Here is a 21313-nt window from a genome sequence, read left to right on the forward strand (position 1 = left end):
ACAGATAATAGGCAAGAGGGGACAGAAATATATTTGGGAAAACTAGCAAAGAATCCAAGGTACTGGGAGCAAATAACTAGAGAGGGAAAGGTAATAGAATGGGAAGATGCCAAGAACTTACTTGGACTGCATGCTGAAGATTGCCTTCCATATCAAGGATTGATGCCAGAGTATAGGTAAAGAGAAAAAATGGGGAGGGGGGTCCTAAATGAAAGACCAAAAGCTGCCATTAGGAAAGGAATAATTAGTAGACTGTATAAAATATTGCATGATAACTATAAGAATCAGTCAGTGGAGGTTAGGAAGGACTGGGAAAAGAGATTAGATAAGCTATGTACAAGGAAACAATGGAGGTATATATGTATGTCTCCCAAATATGTAACAATATCTAGAAGATTTAGAATCTGTGCCTGGAAGTGCTTGCATAGATATTTTTATACCTCAAGCAGACTTCAAAGTACGTTTCCTCAGATAGACAGCAAATGTTGGAGATGTGATGGAGCAGAAAGAGGTAACTGGGAACATGTTTTCTGGGAGTGTGATGAGTTGGTAGATTTAGATTTCCTGCAGGACAGCTCTGTTGGAGATGCTGGGGTGATCAAGCTGAAGTAACTCTTGAAATTATTTTTTGAGCTATGATATAAACTTGGAATTGCCTAGACATAGTAAGGCCTTGCTAAGTCTAATTATGATGGCTGCCAAAAAACAATTACTAGAAAAGGGAAATCAAAGTCTATTCCAGCTTTACTAGAAGTAGTGAAGATAGTAACAGAATTAAAACAACTGTAACTGAGATCTTTAGAAAAGGGTAGGAGCAAATTACATAGGAAAAAATGGAAACTGGGATCAGTACATGCAGAGGAGGAACAATGTTTAAAAGAAGGCAGGATTTGAATGAGATATGTAATGGTTAACTAACAATGACTGGATATGTTAAAAGTGATGTATAATGCTTGCAGCTACAATTGTGCCTCCACGGTTTGGAATGTACAATGTTTGCAACTGAGACACTGTCGCTCTGGTTTATTGTCATTTATATAAATGTAACATGGCCTAGGTCATAAGTGATAATTTAATAAAGATGTTTCTCATTTTATAATAAAATAACTATTTCAGATCATATACCATTACCATTAGCAACTAAGATAGAAATGCAGGTTAATGAGGTACAAATGAGACACTGGGGCTCCCCCACTTACCTGTTAAAAAGAGAGTAATTGAAGTAATGGATAGTGGAAATTATTTCAGATTTGAGAACTGTTATGGAAGATAGAAATTTCTTCTGAAGTTATGCCAAGTGAGTTGGATAAAATGAAAGTTGAGTGAAACTTTTATGATAAGCAATGGAATGGAAATCAAAAAAAAGTACAAATGGAAATATTTATGGAAGACAAGTATGCCAAGGTTAAAGGTAGATGAGGATCAACAATTAACAGTGAGATAGGTGGAGATGAAATAAAACAGTGGCATATAATGAATCTGCAGAAAAATCTCTAGAACTAGACAGTTTTCCTGTGAATGCTTGAAAGCTAGGAGGGAAAAAAGTAATAAAAATCTGGAAGGTTTTGTTTAACAATATTTTAAAAAGAGGGGAAGCACCAACATCTTGGAAGAAAACTGTAGTGATGGTTGTGTCGAAAGGTGATACTGCCAGCCCAGCTAGATGGAATTTTGTAAATAATTGTCATTGGTGAATATTGAAATGATTTATATAAGATGCTTGTATTACAAATGTATTAGAACTGTAAGTCATGTATATATCAAACTGCTTGTACATACAAGTGTGTTGAAAAGGTATTTGCGAAGTGCTGTTTGAAATGTAACCACAGTGTACCCTACTGGATAAGAACAAAAATGTACATGCACTATTGTAACTGTTTAAATGTATATATTTTAACAGTGGAAAATGGAATACAGGAGGTTAACTTCAGAAAAGTAACTGAAATTAAATTACTTTATGGCTAGACCATAAAAGATGGTATCTTTCAGTTTTCAATGTAGCAAGAGACGCAGTCTGTACTAGGAAACTTTCTGTATTGTCCTTTCTGTATTGTCTTTAGGGTGAATTAATTACTAGTCTTGAAAGCATGAAGGAATGCAGGTGTTTTATGACTTCTGACATATGTCAGAGATCTGAGGAAAAGCCCTTGTATATTTTTACAGGTAGATGCTAAAAACTGGCAGCTTCTAGCAATGGAGGTTTTGGGCCTAGGAACTAAAAGTCAGATGACAAGAAATTATATCATTCTGCAAGCTATTCCAGCAGTAATATTTTAGATATTAAGTTGAAAAGTCTGTTAATGAGACAGAGCTTTCTGTATTCTGTCTTGGACCTGACAACAACTAGAAGATCCATTCACTACATCTGCCTTGCTCTAATGAAGTAAGTTTCTAGGGAACAGTATAACTCTTAGATAGTCAGGAATATAGTAAAGCTTACTTTAGATATTTTTCATTTATTTATTTAAGACTGTCCTGCAGTGTTGTTTTAAATATTTCCTGTGGTTTTGAACTTCATCACTGTGGGTATATATTTAATATTGTCTTGTTATTTTATTATTTATTATTAAATGTATTTAAACATTTTGTTGTGGCTGTTCTGTGTAAAGATATTTAAGTTTTTTTTAGAGTACTTGCATGTTTATTTGGTGACACTGTGTGGGCCACTCCTAATAGCCTTGCTCTTGGTCAAACTACCATTTGTGTTAATATTAAAATTAACAGTAAAATTGGACAGTCGTTGTTAAAGGCCTTAAAGTAGCTAATAAAGAGTTAACTGGTGGCAGTTTTATCTACTTTATAGTCTGGGCAGAAGGGGGCATAGCTAGTCAATTTGTGCCAGCCTTTCCCTGTTATGCGCATGTGTAAATCAAACCTCAGTGTGTGTCAGCGACTTGGGCAGGGACACAAAGCACTGGTTGGGCATAGAGGGTGCTGGAGGTCTTAGCTTGTTCACTCAGCTGAGATCTCAACTCTGTAGCTATGCCAGTGGGGAGTCTTATTGAGGATCTGGAGGAAGAGTGAGAAGTTTGCCTGAAACTGAAAGCTGTAAAACAATTACCTAAGAAACCTGGAATTACATCAGTTTCCAGACAATAGAAAGAAGCCCCTAGCCTAGACATCCTGTCTCTTAGTTGAGATAAACTAACTTTATAACACATTGTAAAACTCTTTACTTATCAACTTATTTTCTTAGAGTTTTGCAAGTTAACTCTGTTTGTCCCAATTTCTACTATGAAACCATACATTTGCATTGACATATAATTTATACACATTTCTGCTTTTTTTCCAGCAGGGTGCACTGTGGTTATAATGTTGATGGTCAGTACAGAACATATGGTTTTCTTACATTTTTAAGGCAAGTATACAAATCATATTACTATTCACAAATGACATAGAATTATTTACAATATTCTATCTAGCTGGGCAGACAGTGTCACATTTCTATATAAATCATATTAATATTTTTAAGTGACATATAATTATTTACAAAATTCCAACTAACTGGGCCGGCAGCATCTCGGTTTATCACAGATGCATTAAGTTGAACAGTTGCACTTCATAGAAATTAAACAATGAATTACATAAAATGTGTTGGCCATGAAAAAGAAAAAAAAAAGAACCTTCTTTCCCCGAAGAGCATACTTGTCTGTCAAACTTTTAGCATAACATATTAGTATGTCATTGCATACCTCCTCTGCCCCAGTAATTGAAACTTCCACTTGTATTTAAGTCAGTTATTTTCCTTTGCAACTACTACTAAATCTGAGTCACTATCAGATATTAAAAAAAATGTAAATACAGCTACAAAAAGGACAAAAGAAATTTCCCCTGTAGAATACTTCCATCCTCAGGAAGCGGGAAAACCAATGGACGGACAATGTTCAAACTTCATTTGACCATAGTACTGTTGCAGCAAGAAAGATCTGAAAATGCTCTCTGTCAATGCCCCTCATATGCAACTGATTTCCTTGTGTCTTTGAGAGCAGGAGTCAGCTAGAGCTACAGGGGAAAATGCAACTCGGGAAGTCAGGTTGAAGGTGAGGACAGATATGAATACACTTGGACATCCACAATTATGCTAAGTTCCTAACACTTGTTTATATTACATAATCGAACTGTTAAAAGTTTGAATGTCATATGGTCGACACCATAGATCGAACTTTTAAAAGTTCGAAAATGTAATAAAAAAAAAAAACAAAGAAAAAAACCTACCTGAACAGTTGAAGCAGGGGGGGCAAGCCCCCCTGCACTCCCCACACCCTCCCCCACTCTGTAAATATTACAAGTCTGAGATTGCACTACAGTGCAGAAAGCGAAATCTTCCCATTCCGCACTGTACAAAGATCTCCGTTGAAACTTTTGGACTTTTCAAAGTTCGATCATATGGTGTCGACCATATGACATTCGAACTTTTAAAAGTTAGTCAATGTGATATAAACCCCCCCCTAACACAAATGTAGTCTCTGAACCTATGTTAGTGACACTGATTTTAATAAAGAATTTGCTCTGTATACCAATGCATCAGAGGTAGGTTTGGAACAGTGCTATCCCATGGAATTCAAGATGAGGAGCAACCTTTATGCATTATCAGCAGAAATTTAAGCAAAAAGAAAGGAGATATTCCACAGCAGAAAGAGAATGCTTAACAATTAAATGGGCCTATTATTCCCTAAAGTGTTATGCACTGCTTAGAACTTTCAACTTGGGTAACTGACCATACCCCACTCCAGTGTCTGAGTAGGAAGACTGACGAAATTACAAAGCTGTGCCAGTGAACATTATCCTCCAACCCCGACAGCATACTGTAACCCTAAGGCCTCTTTTAGGCAAGAACGTAATGCTGTTGTCGGGGCCCTACAAGTTATCAGTACGAGTACAAAATTGGGGATTTTGCGCTGAGAGTCAGTAGCTGTGATATGCGGAGTCAGAAAAAAAAATGTGACGCGTCTCCTCGCAAAACCCCTTACCACCAATCATTACTGTCTTAGATAATTAAAACAATATTATTACCATTGTAACTGAATATAAGTATCTAGGTTTAACCCTTGATCCTTCTCTAAATTTCACTGTCCACTCTTTCAGTACCATTAATAAAGTCATGACCCAGCTTTGTTCTACAATTTCACATCATTTCTTTCCTGATGCCCAGAAAGCCATTGCCAAGAATGTCTTGCTCCCAGAACTAGAATACAGATTTCCTTTTCTTTCCTTCCATTTTTCTTATTGCACTCAGATTGTAAGTTACAGAAAATTAAATAGCCAATTTTACATTACTTGCTGTCTCCAGGTAACACCTCTGTAACCTAAAGAGACTAAAGTGGCTACCTATTAATGAAAGGTCCACCTACCTGCTAAACACCTTACTGTATAAATAGTAAAAGTGCTGCTGCCCTCTAAAAAGAAAAAAAAATCCCTATTAGAGAAGGACACTTCAATTTCTCTTAACCATCCCCCATTAAAAACACTGATTGGTGAAATTACCTTCTCTAGATCTAGTCCTGCACTTCTAAATAGTCTTCCAGTTGAAATTAGATTTCAGGATACTAGTGAAAGAAGCCTCTGTCTGAACACCTCTTTAATGAAGTAGCCATGCTTAAATTTGTTGAATTTCATCTACAATTTAACCTCTTTGTATTCCTTTTCTGATTAAACTTTTTAGTCATCTGAAGTAAGGTAAAACATCTGGGTTTCCTTTGAGAAGAAAATCCAGTTTATTCTTTAGACCGTAAGTGCATGTATTCTAAATTATAGTGCCGCTTATGCATTACTCATTCTTGTATCATCTGCCTATCAGCCCGACACCCAACCTTCAAAGAAGGCACACCCATTCATGCTCACACCTACCTGCATGTCTTTAATGTCACTTGACTGCAGGGAGGACTTGTAGACTCCACACAGAAGGCGCTCCAGCCGAGAATCGAACGGGAGAACCTCTTGTTGTGAGGCGACAACGCTAACCACTGCACCACCGTGGCCTTTAAATGTTACACTGAGTAAGTGTATTTAATCTTCAAGATCACTTTCAAACCTGTAAGCTTAGAATTATTCAAGGCAGTAGTTTAAAATGTGAGTACATCCTCATTATCTTTCTGAAATGAACTGACGTGATCGATGAGAACAGGAAACATTTTGCAGTGTAAATTAAACTTAAAATTGTTTCTAAGTGCCCCTCTTCCCAGCTTTCTCCATCTGCCTTTTATAATATTATGAGAGTGGATGATGTAGACATCTTTTGACCATTGTATATAAACAAGCACATGTAGAAACATTTAGTAATATACATTTGTCATTTAACAGTAAAAGGTGGCACACACTGCATTTTCCCTCCCACCTCAAACACATACATTGTTGGCTATCTACCTGCCAAATGTGAGTATATATTTTGCATGACAGGAAATTGGAGAAGCCACATGACATGGGGAAAGCATGACAACTCCACAGAGATAGCATTGGCTGGCCAGGGATCAGGGTATTCCCTAAGAGTTTTCTGTAGAATATGAAGAACCAGAGTTCACCTCACAAAGAATTAATATGGATAGGGACTCCTCCTCACCATACAGCTCTCCTCAGATAATCTTTCTTTGGCGAGAAGCTTTAAGGTTCATAAAGTCTTCTGTTTTCTATGGATTTTTTTATGGCCCACATTCCTTCATCCCAGAAGCATCTTAATGAATATCTGTGAAAGGGAAAGAGGGACCCTCCACATATCCTATGGAACATCAATTTTGCCATGCATCTTGGAAGCATGTGGACTCCTTTGTGGCTCCCAAGAAAGCAGATACTTTCTAAGTAAAAGATTCCTTTACCAGCTTTAGCTGAGGCTGGTAAGACAATTTTTACTTCTGCTGTACTGAGACTGTTACCCTTCACTTGTATAGATTTCAGATTTCACCAGTGGATCAGACACTGCAGAAACTTTCCTCTCTGTGCAAGTTTGACCTGAAGAAGTGATCAAATACAAATTCAATCTGCAACTTTCCAGATTGAGTGTTCATGTAGCCTGTTGCAGTGCTGACTAGGATGATGCCCTGGCTAGGGTTGCATGCTCAGGAATGTGCTTGCATGGGATGACCTGGCTGAGAGGATCCTGCCTTAAGGAAGAGCTCAGAAATTGTATCCATCATTTTTTAGCTAATATTGTGTGATCGTTGCATTTTTCAGAAGTGGACATAGTTTATTCTTACTGACATAGCTGGTAGCTGGTAATATGTTGCTGACAATCCTGTTAAATGTTGCCTGCAATATTACAGTCTGTCATTTGCACCAGATAATTATTTCATTTTCTGAAAGCAGTTCATATATGAAAAAAAGAAATAGACCAGAAAGGTCACATACTGTAATACTTGAATATGAAAAGGTATAGTTGAAATTTATAACCATTTAGTATTCTGAGGTTTACTGCACCGAGAGAAGACTTTGGCTACTAATCCAGTCAATATATGCTGAACTACGTACATATTGTATCATTTATAAAGATGGAAGTATTAGAAATGTATTATTAAAATTGCATTTTCAAAGCCAGTGGAATAAATGAGGTTTCTTGAGTAGTAGTGATAGATTTTGTAGGGTTTCAGCATCATGAAATTGTTGAAAACAGCTGCTGTAGGTAAAAGTATACATTGTACTGTGCTGATCACATAAATCCTTGTTGGCATCAATAAAATGTCTAGCATTATAGAAAGGAAGTGAAGTAATGGCCTTGTGTGACAAGATATCAAACATTGTTCATTGCAGTCTTACTGCTTATGGAATATTCCCTCAGTCACAGAAGTTTCAGATGTGCAAGGGATTTACGTGATCCTTAGGTCAAGCTGCCTTTTTCATGAAGTTTTCTTTGCTGGAACTTGTAAAATACCAGTAAGCCATAGTGATACCAGGCAGTGGGCATAAATGGGTAATCAGTACTGGCTTTCATCTTGAGAACAGATAAGAAAAAAGGAAAAAAAAGAGACGTTTAAATAACTGAAGCATCGGTTTGCATGTGGTAAGAATAATAAAGTAATCATGCGGTAGAATGTTACTACTTTTAACATTTCACTGTAACAGCTGACCTTCACTTTTCTCTTAATATGCAATAGATAGATGCTGTTTCAACTAATGTGCTGTTCTAATTTTTGAATTGAAGGATGCCAGACAGTTTTATAGAGAATACCAAGAAATGAAAATACAACAGAGGGAAGAAGCCATAGCTCAAGCTGAACTTGAGGCCTTACAGAGTGAGTATTTCCTTGTTTTCTGTGCTGTAACTTAGACAATAATAGTCATAGCCCCATCATTTCTTGGAAACTGAATTTTGCAAATAAAAGTTTTACCAGCAATGTCTTACTATTAAAATATGTTGTCTTTGGCCACAGTAGGAGGAAGAAGAAAAGTGTTACAGTGCAGATGTTTGTCTTTTCGGCTTTTCCCGGTTAGGGGTCGCCACAGCAGAACTCCGGTCCACTAATGATTGTCAGTCTTATGGTGTCGAGTTGCCAGCTCAACGCCCAACCTTCAATGAAGGCATGCCCATTTACACATGTCTTTCGGTGGACACTCGACCGCGGGGAGGACATGCAGACTCCACCCAGAAGGCACTCCAGCCGAGAATCGAACAGGAGAACCTCTTGCTGTTAGGCAACAACGCTACCGCTGTACCACCGCACCCAGTGATTTGTAGTAATCATGAATGACATCTAGGTAAAAAAATTTATATTTTTGGCTCTTTGCCTTACATATGAGCATTGTCGCCTTTCTGAATTCCTCCATTCTGCTTGGTCATAGCACCCCAAATAACCTTTATAAATCCAATTTGCTGTTGGTTATTGCTTTATTAGAGCCATCTTTCTTCTGATAATGAAGGGCAAGAGTCAGCTGCTGTAAGGAAATTTTCTAAGGCTGGTTCAATATTTTTCCTCATGTCCTGACCTCTTCCATGTGGCAGTTCAGCACTGGGACCTAGTCTACACCCTCCACCCCTGATGGGGAGATGTCTTCTCCTACTTCCTACCATCTTTCAGCCATGTCCTTTGCAAATCTGAACTGGATTGCTGGGATTCCAGAGTGCCATGCCTTTCACAGAGGAGCTAGCTAGCTAAAGAAAATAAGTGTAATATAAGCACTAAGGAAATAACATAACACAGTAGCTATTTATACACAAAATCCATTTCTGAGGGCTGAGGCTGCTGAAATGTGTTTGTAGCAATATAGTTGAAGAACATAGTTTGGAGGAGACAGTTTAGACACTAAGAGTGCATAGATGGAGAAAATATTGCTATGACTTCTGGAAGTGTATGAGAGTTGGAATGAGAAAGAAATAGAAGTACATGATACAGCATGAAATGAAAGAATGACAGAAATTTTCAAGTCATTTCATGTGGATATTGAATATTCCACTGTGACAAGGAACTGCTTGGCATGTATTTACAACTGACATAAACCCTAGAGGGGGATGAGCCATTACCTGCTTCCATGCTGATAAAGAGGAGCTTGTCAAGATGACACCCAACTCACCTGGAATGGATGCCAAATCTCCAGCAGTAGTGGTACTGACAGATGAAGATATGCATTGTATCACCAGTGTGACTAGCTATATAATACTGCATATCCTGTGGAATGTGGACGGGAGCAGTCATGCAAGAAATGTCATCTGTGCCACCATGAGATTGATAACCAAACTTGGCAGAGGATAAGGGTGTCTGTGCCATAACCTGATGCTATGCTAATGAAGAAGAGTATGCTTCATCACCATCAGTGTGCCACTGTGAGCCAGATGGTGATACCATTGTGGTGCTTACATCAAGTCTTGATGTGGAGGAGCTGTGTAAGGTACTACCGATTCTTGTTGATAGAATGTTCCTCATTAGGGCCATTGTCTGACGCCAGCTGTATATCTTCTAAGCACTGTAGATACTACATGTGCCCCTTAAGATGGAATCAACCCTTGCCAGTATGTGGAACATCACAAAGGGGATTGCTGCAGACTGTAGACTAACCTGAATTCCTCAGTTCATTCCTATGGATTTTCAGAAGACTGTGATGTGTGCCATTCAGAAGACATTTCCTAAGATGGTGCTAAAAAGATGGCTGTTCCACTTTTCACAGATAAACTGGTGGTAGATGCAGAAACACCACCTAATGGTCCTCTGTGACATGGAAAACACTTTCTTCATCTGAATGCTGATACCCCTGACATTTTTATCAGTGGAGGATGTGGTGTGCCAACCTGTGTTGGCTATTGTAGTGCTGCTACCTGATGCATCCTGTGATCTTATTACCTTTCTGGATTATCTTTACATCAGAAGTGGCTCAAAAAAAGTACACGTACTACACTGGTGAGATGAAGCCCTTACCCACTGATTCTGCCTTTAATTTCTCCAAATCATTTGGATTTCTAATACCATGATGGGAATGGACTCCATTCATAAGTCAAAATATAATTAAAGTTCATGAAATTAGCATTGTTTCAATCTTTGATGTCAGCCATAAGTGCTCTTTGCAGCACCCACAATGTGCCCAATAGTGACTCCTCCTGCAATTCGTATGGAGTTGCATACATTGATAACATATCTAAATACAATTGTAGATCCTTTTTTATAAGACCAGTTGCTTCTACTACTATTGGAACTGTCTGGGTATCTTTCTTCCATATTGTTCTCGTTTTTGCCTGCAAATCCTGATATTTTTTACTTTATAGCTCTCTACACGCAAGATGCTGTAGTCACTAGGTGTAGTGAATTCGGTGTTCAGTGCTTCTTTTCATGGACCAGTATATATGGTTTTCTCGCATCTGTCTTTGGAACTGCTGTTAATGGGTGATTCCATGTAATGTAGACCTCATTATTTTCTGTGATGTTTTGTGGCTGATGTTTCCAGTGTTTTTCACCCTCTTCAATACCATAATGTTTGCACAATCCCCAGTGCAACAATCTTGCCACATTATTATGCCTTTCAGTATACAGTCCTCCTGCTATTAGCGTGCCGCAGCCAGCAACAAAGTATGCAACTGTTTTCCAGTTCTGTTTTACAAAACCTACATTTGTCTGCTTCTCCCATGTGTTTAATGGACTTTGTAAACCAACTTCTACATAGCCCACTATCTTGGGCTGCCAATATTAACCTTTCATCTTTTGGTTTGAATTTGCCTCTCCTTGGCCATTCCTGCATTCAATCCTGATCAACATGAGGTTCCTCCAGGAGTTTTCTATACTTGCAACTATATTTACACATTCTCTGCATTTCTTGCCTTCTCATCTTATCCTTCACATTATATTCTTTGTTTTGTTTTTTGGCACATTCAGTTGCTGCCTGATTTTGATCTATTTCTGGTTTGATTTCCATTCCTGCTCGACGCTGATATGCTTCTGCTGAATTAAGTAGAGAAGTCATCTTAGATTTATTCTCATCATGTTTCAAAACTTTCACTAAATTTGGGTCTTGTGCAGTCAGCAGATGTGTGTGCAGTCCCACGATTGTAGATCTATACATGCAATTAGTTTCAAGTAGGCCCCATACCTCCTTCAGAATGGGGAATATATAATCTTGGTATGCACTTATTTTTATAAATCATTTGATGAGCATGAAGCATCCTTCTTCTTTTCCTGTCTAATCTATCCAATAGATCCAACACATTTTGAGGCCAGTCAGTCACTGCAAAACTGTAAGTTAGGACAGGAAGAGCAAATAGATTTATAGCTTGGATTTTGTTCCTATATGTTAATGCTGTTTTCAAGATTAATTTAAGTGTTCTAACTTATTCCTTAGTTTTGTTTGCATCTTTTCATGTTTTGTTGTTGATCCTTCAATTCCCAAATATTTATACACTCCCTCTTGCTGAAGTTCTTTTCTATCCCATTCTTGTCCCAAACTGATTTCCTGGTGCTTCAGTTTTCCTATTTTAAAGGTTGCTTTTGCACATTTATCAAGACCAAATGACATTCTTGTATCATCTAAAAAGTTTTGACAACTTGCAGTTGTGCTTTCAGTTCCTCATCTGATGAGCTATGCAGTTGTAAATCATAAACAAAGAGAAGATAAGTCTTTACCCTTTGTTTTTTTTCTAGGATCCAAATTACAGCCAAACAGTAAGCTTTCTGCTTTGCATAGATATTACACCATATTAAATCTCTCTTTCTTTCCCATGTCTATATTTCTTCTTCAGATGTCTCCTGATCTTCCTGCTTCTCCTTACTTTGGGGACTAGCTCCATCATGCTGTGATGTAACCTGAGTTAGACCTTGTACACCAAATTCTTCACTTCACAGGTACTCTACAACTTCGACTTCTGTTTTTCTGACTTCTACTTTGCTGATCGTTTTTTGCATTCCCTCTTTGTGATATTTTTTTTATTGTGAAATTTTCCATATTCGGATGCCTTTGTCTGTATTTCTCTTTAAATATCTTTGGGGCTGCCTTCTTTATATTGATTAATTTAGATTTCTCCACTGCATAAAAATTTCACCATATCAAAGCTCTCTTTCCCATGTCCATATTTCTTTTTTATACTTTTCAAAAATCTCTTGGTTTTGTTTATATTTTTGACTTCCTCAGATGCTTCTGTTTCAAACAGATCAAAGTTTCTTGATCTGTATACTGTTTTTCACAAATCTATTGTGTATGAATACAAATTTTTATTTGAAGCTTCTGAGAGTTTTTTTTTATGGAAATATTTCTTTCCTCTAATTTCTCCCTCAATCTTTTTGTATGTATTGTGTCTGGAAATTCTGACCTTTTTGCATAATAACAATACATCATTTTGATCTTATCCTCAATAGTTTACTTTATCATCTTTATGGCTCTTCTTTGGCCTGTCAGTTTTTGTGGCCTACTGCTTCCTTCTACAACAGAGGGTCCATCCTCCCCCTGGGCTTGGCACCATTGTAGGAATGTTTCCATATTTTGATGATTCTACACTGTCATCTTTCCAGTCCTGGCACCAGTTTACCTACCAGAATTGGGTACTTTTTTACCCTGGGTCTTGTGCACCCAGTTCTCTTTTTTTAATTTTAACCTACTTCTGTCCATATGCTATATAAATATATATTGGTGTCGCCTTGGTGAGATTTTCTGAAAAACAGGGTCAACCTTGTGAAGGTAGTGGATGGTTGGGAGGGTGGTCTAATGGTTAAGGTGTTTGCCTTACAAACACAAGGTGCAGGATTTGAGTCTCACAAGGGATAATTGGCTAGGCTTAAAATGGCTCGCAAGGGCAGTTAGCTTAGTAATAAACTATGAACTTGAGGATGAATTCACTTTCAGCAGTAATACTCTCCTTTACTTGCTGACTTATTTCTGCATTCCGATTCTGCAATGTGAGTGACTTGATGGCCCCTGGATATGGCCCTTACAAACAACTGAGAGTTGAGGCTTGGCAGTTGTGATTGAAGGTTCTTCTGAAACATCGCACTGTATGTCTCCCAGATCTACTCGCCATCCTGAAGCAAGAGCAGAACCTCACCATTGCTCATAGAGAGAAGCTGTTCTAAAAGGAATGCCTGTGAGTTACAAAAAAAGAACTTTCATCACCGAGTGTGTCACATAGAACATGTACTAGACTACAACAGTGGCTAGGATTTTTTTACATTATAGCACACTATGATAAGCTGACCTGAGATGCCCCCCCCTCCCCTGTGCAGCACTGCTGGCTTTATGGTCATCTCCCAGGTTGTTTTAGCTGCTGTGAGCTGTGTAGACCTTTATGTCAACTGCAGGTGGCATGCTATTTGAGCCTTTATTATACCCAGGTCAGTGGCACTGAAGGCATTCAACTCTTTCTTGCCATTAACTTTCATTTTATTGCCCTCAGTCATTGATGCCTTGCAGAGAAATGCCTCCTGACTTCACAGCTGGATTCCCCAGTAAAAAATAACATATACTATTCAGAGATCAATATTAATCCTCCTAATAACCTGGTCCTGAACTCAAATCTTATGCAGAATTTGAATGATTCGTCTAATAATAATTGTAATTCCTTATTGTAAGCTGACCTATAGTGTATTGTAGGATTGTTGTCACTTGCAAAATGTGTAGACATTTTACGAGAACGTTGTTGACTTATGTACCCAACAGAAAAGATTCAGAAAAAAGATCTGCAGCATAACAAACGTAAGCCACCAAAGCAGGCTTAGACCTTTGAACTTGTATTCCTTAGTGTATAGAAAATTAAGGGCTGACCTAATAAAGGATTATGTGGCTTTACAGTGAAAGGAATTACTGTCTAACTTTGGTTTATAGGTTTATGCTAGGTTGGTGATCCAGTGGATCATTTGTAGCATAGCCAACAGACCCACCAAGTTATCTAGACATTAATACTAGACCATGACTTAGTTTCAGCCTCTTTCCACATGAGCCAGAAGGCACTGGTGGTGTACTTAAGATTGCCTATCCAGTCAACAAGACTTGCAAAGGGCCATACAGCTACTATGCTTTAAATCTAAGGGGAGTCTATTCCATAAAAGAGGTATTCTCTGCGAAAGATATCTGTCCCTGCAACAGGTCCTATTTATGTTTTTGTGGTAGTTTAGTTCTCTTGAGCAGGTGTTTAGGATCGTATTAGTTTAGTGCATGTGCTGTAAGTCATATAGGACAAGATCATTTGAGACTCTGTAGGCAAGGCAGAGATCTGTCAATAGTCTGTGTCAAATAGTGCTTTAAGGCAGTCAGGGTAACACAAGGAGGACATTCTTGTGATTTCTTTTTTTTTTGGTAAGAAGACACTGCAGCCAGGTGTATACCAGAAAAGGCATTATATACTATTATAAATCTGCTTAGGAAGGAGTAGTAGAAGGCAGTGACTTCCTTGGATCTAGAAAATGTGCCTCTGGTGATTAGTCTGCCTGTATAAAAGCATTTCATAGCAACATTGGTCATACATGGTGGGACTGTTCCATTTGGATGTGGGATGATGGTTAGAGGATAGTTCATTGTCATTGAAGATGCCCAAGTCCCTAATGACTGAGTCAATTTTAGCGGGGATGTTGCCTGTGTTATAGGAAGAGGAGTTCCCGGGTTTATCAAAGGACAGAATGCTTAGTTTGAGGTCGTGGTTCAAGCATCACTTCTTGGCATGCTTTAGATCTTCTTGGAAAATACATAGGTCTTCTGGAATATTTATGTCAGCTCTGTATTTGCAGTCATCTTCACATGTTATCAGCCTGCAATCATCTTCAAATGTCATCAGCTTGAGGCCTTTGATGTCTTCTTTAACATCAGAGAAGTAGATATCAAAGAGAAATTGTCCCAAGACTGATTCCTGAGGGACACCACTGGTAACTACTCTTAGTTTATAGTGTGCCTGCAACACTAACAAACTGGGTTCTGTCATTGAGCCAATTTGCTATCCAGCTAGTATTGTAGAAGTTTAAATGTAATTGGAGTAGCTTATCAATGATGCTGGAGTTTGTAATTGTATCAAAGACTTTGTCCAAGTCTAGGTAAACTCTGTGAATCAATTTGTCTGAGTCTGATGCCTTAGTGTTTTGTTCAAAAAACTTCACCAGGTTTAAGAGGCAAGATTTGCCTTTAACAAACCAAATTGGTTAGGGTCCAGATTATGAAGACTGCCTATGCCCTTGTTTGAGATCCATAATAATGTGCTCCATTGGTTTAGAGTTATGGTTGGTGAGGTTGATAGGTCTGTAGTTGCCTGTGTCCGTTCCGTGTCCCTCCTTGAGGAGTGGGTTGACTACAGTACAAATCCAATGAAGTGGTTGAGACTGAATACATGTAAAAGAGTCAGTTAGGCATTGATTGGTGCTGACAAGAAGACAACCTAACAAATTGTCCAGGCTTTTGGAAATGGAGTTTTTAGCCTTGGAGAGAGCACTTTGCTCAGAGGTGATTGGGGGAGTCATAGGCATGCTAATATTCTGTGAGCAGTTTGGGGGAGATAGTAAGGTAAAGTTTTAGGTGAATCTGCCCACTAATATGTTTGCACTGTCTTCACAGGTCAATTATGGGATATTTTGTATTAATTGATTGCATTGCTGGTTATTACTTCTTAGGTTCCCTGACATAGCCAAATAAGTCTTTCTGGTTATCCTTAACATGGGTGGAGATGTACAATTCATACTTGCAGTTGGAGGATTTGTTTTTGTTACTAGGTTATTTTCTGTTTAATTTTGAGCTGTTTTCTAGCTTATGGGATGTTAAGTTTGGTTTTACAGGCTAGGAGTTTTTTCCTCCTATTATATAGTTTGTTGAAACTGGGGTTCCACCAAATGGGTTTGTTATTACATTTGGCAATATATTTGTCTTATGGGGAGACTAAAGCCTCAGTGCTAGCTTAGAGATGGGCATAGAATATATCCATGAAAATTGTAGGATGTGAAACAAAGTCATCTAGGTGAGGAGGGTGTTTGAATTTCACCAGGTCATCAGTTAGCTGAGGTAGTTTTGCCTTGGAGTAGTCTCTGAATATGGAGGAATTTCAAGGTGAATCAGGTCTCACACCTAGAGTAAATGTTACTGCACAATGGTCAGAGTTGACCAGTAATTCAGCAACTGTGGGCTCTGAGCATGAGGGGCTATATTTGTAAAAAGCAGGTCTAATATTTTGAGCCCTTGTTGGGATTTGGAGTAGTTGGTAGAAAGGGTGTGCATTAATGAAATCCAAGAATCACTGCACATATTTTATGGAAGGATAGCTAAAATCACCAAATAAGTTAGTATTTGGTTCTATGCCGAAGGATGCTGGTGTTTTAAGATATGCTCATGGTTTGCTGGGTGTCATAGAGGGGGTACACTAGCTAGCTACTATGCGGTACTGAGTTTTGATTATATTAAGAATGTGGAGGACGTCTGGGTTTCTGTCCTGCATTATGAATCTGGAGGTAAAATGTTGCCTTAGGAACACAGATATATTCCATCAGCTACAGTGTCCAATTCTGTGTTGTATCTGAAGGAGTGGTAAGCATTAAAATCTTGCACTGTGGGGGTGATTTTGCTGTTTTAAAAACAATGTTTCAGTGACTATGACTATATATCAATATTTTCAAGGGTTAGGAATGCCTGTAAGAGTGCAATGTTTTGTTTAGGCTTCTAAAGTTGAATAGTACTACTTTTATATGCTTTTAATTGTGGTTGGCTGTGCTTGTAATTTGAGAAGACTGACTTTGTTTAAGAAAGGCACTATAAGGAAAGAAAAAGATTTAGCCAATAAATAGAAGCCATCTGGAGAGAGATGCCGACCTTCTATAGCAAAGCAGACAGGGTTGTCAACCATCTCTTTGCAGGCTGATATATTTTGGATCATCCTAGAATGACACCAGCAGTTAAGCCAATAATTTAGTAAATTATCTCTTGTTTGCATTTCAGGATCATTCTTAGTGATGGTAGAGTAGTATAATGATCAATCCTAGTTTCGCTCCATTTCCAGATGCATATTCCCACTTCATATGATCTAAGGAGGTGCATCTAAAGTCATTCACTCCTGTGTATGCAATTATTGGGTCATATGTGCACCTGTGATGAAGGGAATTTAGGTCTTCATTGAAGCTACATATCCTGGCACCTGAGAGGCAACTGTTACTCTGTCATTTCTCAGCCTGGTGAGTGGAGCATTTATATGTCTAAATAAGGAGTCACCTATTACCAGAGCATTGCCAGATGAAGTAGCTTGGTCATACTGCCTTAATAGCTTCAGTGTTCTAGTTGTGCGACCCCTGTTGGTGTCACTATTTCCTATATTGTTAGAGTTGTAGACTGAATATGAGCTGTTGATGCTGGGCTGCATGCAGGAGGTAAATTATGAAGGCTTAGGCTGATGCCTATTCCTCATAATCCCAGATTTTTTAATGATATCACAGCATAAGATTATTTAGAATTTATAATCTGTGGATGCTGCATATGTGTGTGTGTGTGTGTGGGGGGGGGGGGTAAGACCGTGTTAAGTTCACTGCATGTAGTTGGCTGAGAAGAGGACTTGTCCAGTTGAGTGAATTATTTACACCTCTCTATGGGTCTATTAGGAGTTCATTATCAGTCAGCAGGAGACAGTTAATATATTGTCTCAGGATTCCATGTGCTATAAGGTTAGCAGTGGAGGGAAGGATGTTGACTTAAAAGTGATAACTCGTGCTGCTATATTTTAAATTAAGTGAAGATCTAAAAAGGGCTAGGGAAATAGTACAGCTATGGAAGATAGTCTTTCTGATTTTATGTTCAGTGTAAGCCCACGCTGTTCTATTAACCTGGTACTCAGGCTGAGCAGATCAGCGAAGTTATTAGGAAACCCACTCAACTCCTTGGGTAAGTGACTTATTTGTGCTATAAGATACCTGCCCTGCAGGATAAGAAGAGATTGAGAAAGAATTTTGCTTCAGTGTTCTACCCACTATAGAAAAAACGTACTGCGGCACTGAGATCAACATAGCTCCATGCAGCAAAATACAGCTGGTAAAATCTGAAGCCAAAGTTCTAAGAGTCCTGTAGTGCTTAGTATAACTGTCACTTTGTTCAAATCACAGCAGATTTTAGGATGGCTTCCACCCTTAGCCAAGCAGATTTACTCAAGACAGTGATTCAAATGTAACAAAACCCATATTAAACAAAACAGAGCAGATCAACATAGCAAAGTGCAATCAGCAATATTATCTCACACATTATTTAACGTAGCTTGCAGCCTAAATAAGGCAAATATAAGACTGATAAGTAGGGTTAAGAAGAGAATGAAAATACATTTTTTACCAAATATTGTATTAGAATGGCGTAATAGTCTGCCACATGATGGCAAAAGTGCTTGAACTATTGCCCATTTTTAAAATCTTCTTAAAGAGAGAACTTGGACATTTGAAGTACAAGTAGAGCACGTCGGCTTTTACCCGCTCTCTAAAGTATGTATGAATTGGTTACAGATCAGAGGTTCTGTCCACTAGTGATAGTCTGTTTTGCTTGAAAAGGCTGAAATGTTTATAGGTTCAGTAGTAAACGTATGTACTAATGGAAGCTTCTGGTAGCTTGGTGGTGTTTGCCCCTGTTTTGACTTTTATCTTATGCCCATGTATTCTTCAACATCCCTTTCAAAGTCTGAAGGAACTGTCACTGTTTTAAGTAAGACATTTGCTTTAATATAAAGGGAACCATTGAATGATGCATTTTTCTCTTCAGCTGCTGATACTTTAAGACAAAGAAATGAAAAGGAAAAAGCCTTTCAGAGCCCAGAAAATAAGCATAAATCCCTCCTCAAAACATGGAAAGTTATCAAAAAGAGTGACAGCTCTGATGTTTATCTGAGTAGCCCAGGTTGCTATGTCCCTCTAACCTCTTTATGGGTAACCTTTGAACCCTTTCCATGTGAAAAAATATGTGGTAAAGAGACTGCAAGAGACAGGTTTGTAATATGCTCAGTGGAATGGGGTCTTGGTGGTGCAACAGCTAATCTCCTTGTCTGGTAATTAACACAGAGGACTAAGACTGGTCTGTTAATGAAATGCTTACTTTAGACAAGGGTAATGGGTTTGATTCTTTTCACTTTCCACTTGCCTACTGAGTGACCCTGTGCAAGTCACTTAACCAAACAGTGCTGCTGGATTTCCCTCAGAAAGTGGGCTTACCCACTTAGCAAGTGGATCTTATTAAAATCCTTTTACTACCGTTGCAAATTGTTGGTCAAAGGTGATCCATGTCATGTTGTCCCTTAAAATATTGCATACCCTGAACTCACCACTCCCAACCATGATACAGTCTCTCACTCTAACCTCCCTCATGGTCATATTATTAACCTGCTGTACATTTTACCAAACACAATTCCCTGAATACTTCACTTACTAACAAAAGACTCATGATTACAATGAAATCCCTTCATCCATCCTGTTCATAGGTCCACACTTATGCAAAAATCACTGTACTAACATTCTTAATCCTAAAATACTCCATACCTCCAAAAAAGGTCCAATGGTACTGTTGTCATGAAAACTAAAACATCACATATGTATACGTGTACTAATGAATTTACTGCTAACAGGCAATATTCACTCCAATCTGGACCCTTTCAGGCAGCAAGTTGCTCCTCAAATAGTAAATTAACCATGCCTGAAAACCTTAATAAACTCCTCTGCCAACAAAATAAAAAGATAACAACAAGAAACTCAGTCTATTCTATATGAACATCTGAAGCATCGTATCCAATTTTAGACCCATTGCCATTCCCTCCTCTCTTTCAAAAATCCTTGAAAAATGCATTCATAATTAATTAATGACTCGTTTACAAACTAACAGCCTTCTTACCCTCCACACAACATGGCTTCAGACCAGGACATAGCATTACCACAGCTCTCTCAAACCTTTGCCAACACTATTAACCCAGACAGATACAAAGAAAGAAAGAATCTTCATACCCCATGACACCCTAGATCTACCACCACCCAGTGCAAAACCTCTCATATTTCTACTTGCTTTTAAAACCTCCCAGAAGTTAAAATAGAAATGCATGAAAAGCATATAATAGCAAAGGTTAAATACATTTCAATAGTAGATTGTTCTGAAGTGTATTACCCAGCCAAACATCGGCGTATCTAATATATTCCTTCCACAAACCTACATTAACAAGGTATATAATTGACTAATCTTTTGAAATCTCTGCCAGAACCAATTTATACATGTGATTAGCAATGAAACTGGCCTGAAAGAGGTTAGTAAAGTTAAATCTTTCACTTCTTGGAGTAATACTGATAAAACTGTATTTCTCCATGAAGCAGGGACCTTATTTCCTGCACATTATTGAAAAGTTATAGGAAATATTTTCCTTTTCCATTATCCAAAATTAACTTAGCAGTTTATCACAACGTACTGTTTCTCTACTTGTGTTTTTGTTACTTCAACTAACTACTCCTGCCTTGCTTAATGCTAGTTGACATAGCTCCAAAGCTGTCAGAAGGGGCTAGTGTCTCACCCTCTTCATCACCCCATTGTGTTTATACCTGCTCTAACTCTTCATAATACTATGTTTTCTGCTATCATCCCTGGACTCTTTGTATAACATGTCTCATCCTGCTCCGATTGTCTTCATCTGCTGTTCCATTCTCATAGCTAACAATTGTTGCTATTTGGTAGAGTTTTGGAAATATGTATCCTTCATTAACTGGCATAAAAACTTATGGTTTGGTATAATGGTTAAAGTTTACCTCACAGATGTAAGGTACTGGGTTTGATTCTGACCTCTTATTATCGGCTAGGTTTGTAATGGTCTTCAGACTGACAGCCTAGTATTTACGTATGAACAGTTTATTAAGGCATGACTGTCTCACAGTTATCATGAGATCTTTAGAGGTTGGGGGTTGACATGATGGTTGATACGTTTACTTTACAGGCATTAGGTACAAGGTTTTTCTCACCG

General features: G+C 38.2%; 1 protein-coding gene across 2 annotated transcripts in view; it reads left to right on the forward strand.

The window, feature by feature from the left end:
• DNAJC1 (DnaJ heat shock protein family (Hsp40) member C1) overlaps positions 1 to 21313 on the forward strand; it is a 2872711-nt gene that overhangs the window by 1488745 nt on the left and 1362653 nt on the right. For both annotated transcript variants that reach the window (XM_044064570.1, XM_044064571.1), the window contains exon 7: positions 8129 to 8219. In XM_044064570.1, the coding sequence (XP_043920505.1) occupies positions 8129 to 8219 (91 nt within the window). The remainder of the gene's footprint in view (positions 1 to 8128; positions 8220 to 21313) is intronic.

The sequence above is a fragment of the Protopterus annectens genome, chromosome 3.part0, assembly GCF_019279795.1.
Source record: "Protopterus annectens isolate FY-2018-M chromosome 3.part0, PAN1.0, whole genome shotgun sequence".
Lineage (NCBI taxonomy): Eukaryota > Metazoa > Chordata > Ceratodontiformes > Protopteridae > Protopterus > Protopterus annectens.